Source organism: Protomyctophum bolini, assembly GCF_963924005.1.
Source record: "Protomyctophum bolini genome assembly, chromosome: 7".
Lineage (NCBI taxonomy): Eukaryota > Metazoa > Chordata > Actinopteri > Myctophiformes > Myctophidae > Protomyctophum > Protomyctophum bolini.
This window is the reverse complement of record NC_137868.1, coordinates 557,501-567,500: the sequence shown is the minus strand read 5'-3', so window position 1 is coordinate 567,500 and position 10,000 is coordinate 557,501. Positions and strand designations below refer to the sequence as shown.

The following is a 10,000-nucleotide window of genomic DNA, read 5'->3' as shown; positions in this document are numbered from 1 at the left end:
TGATATAAAATACAATACCGAATGAACAACATGAACACATGATTCCTCTGTATTAAAACGATATAAAATAGAATCCCGAATGAACAACATGAACACATGATTCCTCTGTTTTCAGTCCAGAACTCCAGCTCTGGTTTTTGAACATGTCAACAATACAGACTTCAAGGTATGATCATTCTGTTGCTTCTTCTCAACGTCACCTTTTGAACTACATCTTTTGTGAACTACATTTAATTGTGAACTACATTTAATTGTGAACTACATTTGTTGTGAACTACATTTAAATTGATATCCGACTGTTTTTTCCACAGCAATTGTATCAAACCCTTTCTGACTTTGACATACGATTCTACATGTATGAAATCTTGAAGGTAAGAACCAATGGTTTTACTTTATTTCTATGTGATAAAATGGTTGTATCTTTATTACTATGTGGAAAATTAAAAGTTGATATTTTCCAAAAGAAAAGACACCTAGTTCTTTATATAGCGGGGTGGGCAACTTTGACGATGGAGAGGGCCACTATATTTCCACACTAACTGCCTAGGGCCATATGTTGCTGTCGTAGCAAAAATAGCCGATCTACAAGCTCAAAACGCTTCACGCTGCGACGCATTTTGAGCTTGTAGATCAGCTATTTTTGCTATTTTTTAATTGGAATCCTGAAAATTTACATTTTCATGTCATTTCAAATGCCTTTAATTATACTTGTGTTGAAGCAGTGAGCTACTAATTTAGACTGAAGTAAATAAAGCGGGTCATGTTTGCATGTTGTGGAATTGTAAACAGCTGAAACCAACATTATATCAGTATTCTGACATTAACCTGATACTGGGCCGCATTAAGTGAAGGTGGGGGCCGCATGTGGCCCCCGGGCCGCCAGTTACCCACCCCAGGTCGCCAGTTCGAATCCCCGGACCGGCACGTTAGAAATTACCACCGCTGAAGTGCCCTTGAGCAAGGCATTAAACCCCTACCATGAAATGTTCTTTGAGCAGGGCGTGGCTGTAAACAAGCATCTCGAGCTTGTTTACAGTCCGCTTCCCTGGGTAAACAAAGAGCTTTGCTTTGCTTTGCTAGTAGACTAGTTACATCCTCTTAACTAGTTGTTTAGTAGACTAGTTTTATCCTCTAACTAGTTGTTTAGGAGACTAGTTATATCCTCTTAACTAGTTGTTTAGTAGACTAGTTTTATCCTCTAACTAGTTGTTTAGGAGACTAGTTATATCCTCTAACTAGTTGTTTAGGAGACTAGTTATATCCTCTAACTAGTTGTTTAGTAGACTAGTTATATCCTCTTAACTAGTTGTTTAGGAGACTAGTTATATCCTCTTAACTAGTTGTTTAGGAGACTAGTTACATCCTCTTAACTAGTTGTTTAGTAGACTAGTTATATCCTCTAACTAGTTGTTTAGTAGACTAGTTACATCCTCTTAACTAGTTGTTTAGTAGACTAGTTATATCCTCTAACTAGTTGTTTAGGAGACTAGTTATATCCTCTTAACTAGTTGTTTAGGAGACTAGTTATATCCTCTTAACTAGTTGTTTAGTAGACTAGTTATATCCTCTAACTAGTTGTTTAGGAGACTAGTTATATCCTCTAACTAGTTGTTTAGGAGACTAGTTATATCCTCTAACTAGTTGTTTAGGAGACTAGTTATATCCTCTAACTAGTTGTTTAGGAGACTAGTTATATCCTCTAACTAGTTGTTTAGTAGACTAGTTATATCCTCTAACTAGTTGTTTAGTAGACTAGTTATATCCTCTAACTAGTTGTTTAGGAGACTAGTTATATCCTCTAACTAGTTGTTTAGGAGACTAGTTATATCCTCTAACTAGTTGTTTAATGTTGTTCCAGGCGTTGGACTACTGCCACAGTATGGGGATCATGCACAGAGACGTCAAACCACACAATGTTATGATCGACCATGAACACAGAAAGGTGTCTGTCTGTCTGTCTGTCTGTCTGTCTGTCTGTCTGTCTGCCTGTCTGCCTGCCTGTCTGATTGTTTTTTTGTTTTTTTGATATTTTTTTTAGCCCACGATTTTGTAACCCATTTTTCACCCCTGTGTCAATCATCTAATGTGATCCTGGGCTCTACACACCCTCCACCAACCTAGTCCCCATATATGGGGGCAAGGGGAGACCAACCTAGTCCCCATATATGGGGGACAAGGGGAGAGCAACGGACTTGAACTCATGCTTCCTTCATGCGAGTTGAGTGTCCAAGTTGCTCCTTTACACCTGACAGGGGGGAGTTTCCCTGGTTGGACGTAACGCGTGGAAGGAACACGTTATTCCAACCAGGTCCTTTCCCCTCCATCAGGCGCCCCGGCTGGCCAGGGGGAGGCAGTTTAGAGACTGATTGTTTTGTGTTCAGCTGCATCTCATTGACGTGTCGTTAATGTTTCAGCTGCGTCTCATTGACGTGTCGTTAATGTTTCAGCTGCGTCTCATTGATGTCGTTAATGTTTCAGCTGCGTCTCATCGACTGGGGCCTGGCGGAGTTTTACCATCCCAACCAGGAATACAACGTCCGAGTGGCTTCACGCTACTTCAAAGGACCGGAACTACTGGTGGACTACCAGGTGAGCGCACGCACACACACACACGAACGCACTCGCACGCACACACACACACACACACACACACACACACGCGCGCACACGCACGCACACACACGCAGTAATAGTTGTATATATTTCTCCAGATGTACGACTACTCTCTGGACATGTGGAGTTTATTATTATAGTAGTATAGTATTATTAGTAGTATTATAATATTTGTGTATATTTCCCCAGATGTACGACTACTCTCTGGACATGTGGAGTTTGGGCTGCATGCTGGCTAGCATGATCTTCAGGAAGGAGCCTTTCTTCCACGGACACGACAACTATGATCAGGTGATATACTGCCCCCTGCTGGCAATGTGTTTCAGCTGGTCAGAATCACTAAGGTCCTATAAGAACATAGTTAATGATTCTCAATGTGTTTCAGCTGGTCAGAATCACTAAGGTCCTTTAAGAACATAGTTAATGTTTCTCAATGTGTTTCAGCTGGTCAGAATCACTAAGGTCCTTTAAGAACATAGTTAATGATTCTCAATGTGTTTCAGCTGGTCAGAATCAATAAGGTCCTATAAGAACATAGTTAATGATTCTCAATGTGTTTCAGCTGGTCAGAATCAATAAGGTCCTATAAGAACATATAGTTAATGATTCTCAATGTGTTTCAGCTGGTCAGAATCGCTAAGGTCCTGGGAACAGAGGACCTTTACGACTACATAGACAAGTACAACATCGAGTTAGATCCTCGATTCAACGACATCCTGGGAAGGTAAGGGTCTATGAATCTAATGAGCTCACTGAAGGGTCTATGAATCTAATGACCTCACGGAAGGGTCTATGAATCTGATGACCTCACTGAAGGGTCTATGAATCTAATGACCTCACTGAAGGGTCTATGAATCTAATGACCTCACTGAAGGGTCTATGAATCTGATGACCTCACTGAAGGGTCTATGAATCTAATGACCTCACTGGAGGGTCTATGAATCTAATGACCTCACTGAAGGGTCTATGAATCTAATGACCTCACTGAAGGGTCTATGAATCTAATGACCTCACTGAAGGGTCTAAGGCCCTCATTTATCAACCGTGCGTACGCCAAAATATGGGTGCATGCCGAAATTACCGACATTTTCGGCATTTACCATTTCCGGCAAAGCTTGAAATTGAACTTGAGTAGGACAAAAAGTCTCGTCTGGTCGGGAGCTGTCGTACGCTTTGTCCTCACCAGTTGTTCTGTCGTAGAACAGCGGAGCAGCATTGTTTGACCAGCTGAGAGGCTGTCACAGGCATCTACACATATGTATTCACTCCTAAAATGTTAATATAAAACTGTATGCATATAGGCTACATGTAAACAAGGAAAAAGAAAAGAAAAAAGGAATAGACCTACAAGATGTGTCTTTGTGTCATATGAAATTAAATTAGTCGGTAAATTACTCTGTAAACGTTGTCTCCCAGACACTCCAGGAAGCGATGGGAGCGGTTCGTCCACAGTGAGAACCAACACCTGGTCAGTACCGAGGCTCTGGACTTCCTGGACAAACTGCTGCGTTACGACCATCAGGCCCGGCTGACCGCCCGGGAGGCCATGGACCACGCCTACTTCTGTATGCTAAGTATATGTTAATTATATGTTAATTATTATATATCTGACCACCAGAGAGGCCATGGACCACGCCTACTTCTGTATGCTAAGTATATGTTAATTATCCCATTCTGACCTGAGATCAGATTCATACGAGGTTTCCACTGGACACACACTGGTCTGATTAACCCATTCTGACCTGAGATCAGATTCTAAAAATGTCAGTCGTTCTTCGATTTTTCAAAAATAGCAGACCTACAAGCTCGTAGCGCGCAACTCGGTGGCGCGCTATGAGCTTGTAGATCTGCTATTTTTCAATAGCTAAAGCATAACATGATGCTAACACCAAAATGGGTTCCCGGTCAGAATGGGTTATATGTTAATTATTATATATATCTGACCGCCAGGGAGGCCATGGACCACGCCTACTTCTGTATGCTAAGTATATGTTAATTATATGTTAATTATTATATAATATCTGACCGCCAGAGAGGCCATGGATCATCCTTACTGTAAATATCTTACTGTAAATATCATTATTATTATTATGAATATTGCCTCGACCTTGCGCGTGCGGACTCGGCCCCCAGCCTGGTACCCTCGTCAAAATATGGCCCTTGTATTGGGGAACCCTGGTGTCCATGCACAGTGTCCCCAGGGGGAACCCTGGTGTCCATGCACAGCGTCCCCAGGGGGAACCCTGGTGTCCATGCACAGCGTCCTACAGGGGGAACCCTGGTGTCCATGCACAGCGTCCTACAGGGGGAACCCTGGTGTCCATGCACAGTGTCCCCAGGGGGAACCCTGGTGTCCATGCACAGCGTCCCCAGGGGGAACCCTGGTGTCCATGCACAGCGTCCTACAGGGGGAACCCTGGTGTACATGCACAGCGTCCTACAGGGGGAACCCTGGTGTCCATGCACAGTGTCCCCAGGGGGAACCCTGGTGTCCATGCACAGCGTCCTACAGGGGGAACCCTGGTGTCCATGCACAGTGTCCCCAGGGGGAACCCTGGTGTCCATGCACAGTGTCCCCAGGGGGAACCCTGGTGTACCGGCACAGCGTCCCCAGGGGGAACCCTGGTGTCCATGCACAGCGTCCTACAGGGGGAACCCTGGTGTACATGCACAGTGTCCCCAGGGGGAACCCTGGTGTCCATGCACAGTGTCCCCAGGGGGAACCCTGGTGTCCATGCACAGTGTCCCCAGGGGGAACCCTGGTGTACCGGCACAGCGTCCCCAGGGGGAACCCTGGTGTACCGGCACAGCGTCCCCAGGGGGAACCCTGGTGTCCATGCACAGCGTCCTACAGGGGGAACCCTGGTGTCCATGCACAGTGTCCCCAGGGGGAACCCTGGTGTCCATGCACAGTGTCCCCAGGGGGAACCCTGGTGTACCGGCACAGTGTCCCCAGGGGGAACCCTGGTGTCCATGCACAGCGTCCCCAGGGGGAACCCTGGTGTCCATGCACAGCGTCCCCAGGGGGAACCCTGGTGTACCGGCACAGCGTCCCCAGGGGGAACCCTGGTGTCCATGCACAGCGTCCCCAGGGGGAACCCTGGTGTCCATGCACAGCGTCCTACAGGGGGAACCCTGGTGTACATGCACAGCGTCCTACAGGGGGAACCCTGGTGTCCATGCACAGTGTCCCCAGGGGGAACCCTGGTGTCCATGCACAGCGTCCTACAGGGGGAACCCTGGTGTCCATGCACAGTGTCCCCAGGGGGAACCCTGGTGTCCATGCACAGTGTCCCCAGGGGGAACCCTGGTGTACCGGCACAGCGTCCCCAGGGGGAACCCTGGTGTACCGGCACAGCGTCCCCAGGGGGAACCCTGGTGTACCGGCACAGCGTCCCCAGGGGGAACCCTGGTGTCCATGCACAGCGTCCCCAGGGGGAACCCTGGTGTCCATGCACAGCGTCCCCAGGGGGAACCCTGGTGTACCGGCACAGCGTCCCCAGGGGGAACCCTGGTGTCCATGCACAGCGTCCCCAGGGGGAACCCTGGTGTCCATGCACAGCGTCCCCAGGGGGAACCCTGGTGTCCATGCACAGCGTCCTACAGGGGGAACCCTGGTGTACCGGCACAGTGTCCCCAGCGTGAAACGAACCGGGACCTCCTAGCTGTGAGGGGACGGCGGTGCCCACTGCGCCACCGTGCGTCCTCTCCTCCATTTCCATCGTTAAGGATCGTTATGATAATTAATAACTATTTATATTAACTGTCTCTCCTCCAGTTCCCATCGTTAAGGATCAGGGCAGAGGAGCCACGCCCGGAGGAATGGCAGCCAACACACCTGTCAGCTCATCTAGTATGATGGCAGGTATGGAAATATACCTGATAACTACTATGAGCTTAGAGCAGATCTACAAGCTCACCATGTCTGTCTGTCTGGCCATCCATCTTCAACCGCTTATCCGTAGTCGGGCCGCGGGGGCAACAGCTCCACCAGAGAGCTCCAGACATTCTTCTCCAGAGCAACATTAGTAATAATAATAAAACTTTATTTGTACCTTTGCACCTTTCATGACATGATATGCAGCTCAAAGTGCTTTACAGAACAATGGAGAATAAAAGAAAAGCAAGGCAACGACATTAAAAAACAAGCAGTAATGCAATACAGTGAGGACAAAAAAATATCAATTAAAAGCAATGTTGTGACTTCCTCTTGGGGGATCCCAAGACGTTCCAAGGCCAGTGAGTCGATGTGTTTCCTCCAACTGGTCCTTGGTCTGTCCCGTGGTCTCCTCCCAGTGAACGGAAGCTCTGATCACGAGTATAATATAAATCAGACCTGGGCATTGTACGGCCCGCGGGCCAAATACGGCCCGCCGGCTGACTCTGACCGGCCCGTGAAAGATTACTTGATAATCCGAAAATAAAACTTACTTTCTAATTACCTTATGGGTGGACTAAAACCGCATTGCTTTTATTTTGAAGCCCATGTATTCTCACAGTGCACGCAATATGCACGTCAACTGTGCACGTGAATTGCGTGTGATTGAGAACCTGTCTTTCTTCCTTCACCCCCCTCATATGCGAAAATGTCGGCTTTTTGGATTTATTGTTGACTACGTCGGTGAATACAAATAGCCATGAAGCATGCAGCTCCACAACACGGTAGGCGCAGGCGCATGCTTTGATTACCAAACTTCCTTGCAGGAGGACAAGTTAAATCCCTTTATGCTTCATTGCTTTATTTAACCCGCCTCGCCAATAAAGTTAAGATGTTTTAAGATGCTGCCGTATGGCGTTGTTGCACCCAGAATGTGGCATGCTTCTGAAGTTCAGAAAGCTTGGGCGATGCGCCGTGAGCTTGTGGATCGTCTGTTTTTTGGCACACGAGTCGATCGACGTACCGTTGAACCACAAAGTAAATCTGGCAGAACGAACGTGCACACGTCAACATACAGCGCCTGCCAGGCTGCCAAGTCTCAACAATATCATCACTGGTTGGCTTATTATTGTTTTCAGAACGTCGTTGTTTAATGGTTGTGACTTAACACTCATCTCTCGATAGTAAGCAGCGCGCCATGGGTTGAATGGAACTATTAAGAGAGCTACCTCTAATGTTCTCATTGTTAAAAGAAAATGCTAGTATTTACAGGACATGTAACTTAAACAAAAACATAGTTTTCAACTGGGAAAGCAAACGTCTCAAGCCTGCAAGTAGAAAGTAAAAAAATCCCACCCATGTGAAGTGAGGGGTGCTCTTATTGTACATCATCATGATGTAAAATAGTCACTGCATATAATTTGAGTCAAATGTTTCACATTTAGTTTACCATTGCTTTGCAAAACAATGCCATTTACTGCTATTTATATAGAAATATAATTTATATTATGCATAATTAAGTTCAGCCTTTTGGCCCGGCCCTCCAAAATATTTCCCGTTTCTCATTTGGCCCCTTGGGAAAAATAATTGCCCACCCCTGATATAAATGCTTCCGTCATACAGTCTTGAGCAACGGAAGCTCTGATCACGAGTATAATATAAATGCTTCCGTCGTACAGTCTGGAGCAACGGAAGCTCTGATCATGAGTAAAATATAAATGCTTCCGTCGTACAGTCTAGAGCAACGGAAGCTCTGATCACGAGTAAAATATAAATGCTTCCGTCGTACAGTTTGGAGCAACGGAAGCTCTGATCATGAGTAAAATATAAATGCTTCCGTCGTACAGTCTAGAGCAACGGAAGCTCTGATCATGAGTAAAATATAAATGCTTCCGTCGTACAGTCTGGAGCAACGGAAGCTCTGATCATGAGTAAAATATAAATGCTTCCGTCGTACAGTCTGGAGCAACGGAAGCTCTGATCATGAGTAAAATATAAATGCTTCCGTCGTACAGTCTGGAGCAACGGAAGCTCTGATCATGAGTAAAATATAAATGCTTCCGTCATACAGTCTGGAGCAACGGAAGCTCTGATCATCAGTAAAATATAAATGCTTCCGTCGTACAGTCTGGAGCAACGGAAGCTCTGATCATGAGTAAAATATAAATGCTTCCGTCATACAGTCTGGAGCAACGGAAGCTCTGATCATGAGTAAAATATAAATGCTTCCGTCGTACAGTCTGGAGCAACGGAAGCTCTGATCATGAGTAAAATATAAATGCTTCCGTCGTACAGTCTGGAGCAACGGAAGCTCTGATCATGAGTAAAATATAAATGCTTCCGTCATACAGTCTGGAGCAACGGAAGCTCTGATCATGAGTAAAATATAAATGCTTCCGTCATACAGTCTGGAGCAACGGAAGCTCTGATCATCAGTAAAATATAAATGCTTCCGTCGTACAGTCTGGAGCAACGGAAGCTCTGATCATGAGTAAAATATAAATGCTTCCGTCATACAGTCTGGAGCAACGGAAGCTCTGATCATGAGTAAAATATAAATGCTTCCGTCGTACAGTCTGGAGCAACGGAAGCTCTGATCATGAGTAAAATATAAATGCTTCCGTCGTACAGTCTGGAGCAACGGAAGCTCTGATCATGAGTAAAATATAAATGCTTCCGTCATACAGTCTGGAGCAACGGAAGCTCTGATCATGAGTAAAATATAAATGCTTCCGTCATACAGTCTGGAGCAACGGAAGCTCTGATCATGGGTAACATATAATTCTGGCCCAGGCGGTGGAGTAACCGTCTGGGCACCCGACTGGTAATCCAGTCGCAGTGTGCCGCGGGTTCGACTCCCGAACCCGACACGGCCTTTACTGCATGTCTTCCCCCATCTCTCTCCCGTTTCCTGTCAGCCTACTGTCTGTCCCTTCAAAAAACCAATAGTAAGCCTCAATTTTTTTTATTTAAAACAAATAATAAAAATAACATATAATTCTTCCGTCGTACAGTCTGGAGCAACGGAAGCTCTGATCATTAGCAAAATATAAATGTTTTTTTATTTTTCCCACAAATCATGTCCATATTTGGTCATAGTTTTACTAAACATCCATATTTGGTCATAGTTTTACTAAACCTCCATATTTGGTCATATTGTGTTTTTTGGCAGGCATCACGTCCATGTCGTCGACACAGCCTCTAGCCAACATGGCCGCCGGCTCGCCCGTCATCTCCGCCCCCAGCGCTCTGGCACCGCAAGTCCCAGCAGCCACTGGGGCACAACCCTAAGCCCCGCCCCCTCCCTCCCTCCCTGTGTGTGGCCACGCCTCCATGTGGCCACGCCCCCCACGGCTCTCCTTTTTATTACGTTAAAGATAACCAACGAAGAAGAAGAAGAAGAAGAAGAAGAATTGCTTTTCATGTTCAGTTTCTATTTTCAGAAGAAATCTTTTGGACCCGACAGAAATGTTTAGTTAATTGATTGATATTCACATTCTCGTCGTATTA

The 10,000-nt window shown here is 45.9% G+C and overlaps 1 protein-coding gene across 3 annotated transcripts in view; it reads left to right on the top strand.

Moving 5' to 3' along the window:
- Nucleotides 1-10,000, top strand: part of LOC308317810 (casein kinase II subunit alpha-like) — a 21,628-nt gene that overhangs the window by 11,420 nt on the left and 208 nt on the right. For all 3 annotated transcript variants that reach the window (XM_080767089.1, XM_080767088.1, XM_080767090.1), the window contains 9 exons: nt 116-166; nt 312-371; nt 1,859-1,942; nt 2,479-2,589; nt 2,803-2,904; nt 3,237-3,337; nt 4,030-4,178; nt 6,392-6,478; nt 9,663-10,000. The exon at nt 9,663-10,000 is cut by the window's right edge and continues 208 nt beyond it. In XM_080767089.1, the coding sequence (XP_080623215.1) occupies nt 116-166; nt 312-371; nt 1,859-1,942; nt 2,479-2,589; nt 2,803-2,904; nt 3,237-3,337; nt 4,030-4,178; nt 6,392-6,478; nt 9,663-9,781 (864 nt within the window). In that variant the 3' untranslated portion in view covers nt 9,782-10,000. The remainder of the gene's footprint in view (nt 1-115; nt 167-311; nt 372-1,858; nt 1,943-2,478; nt 2,590-2,802; nt 2,905-3,236; nt 3,338-4,029; nt 4,179-6,391; nt 6,479-9,662) is intronic.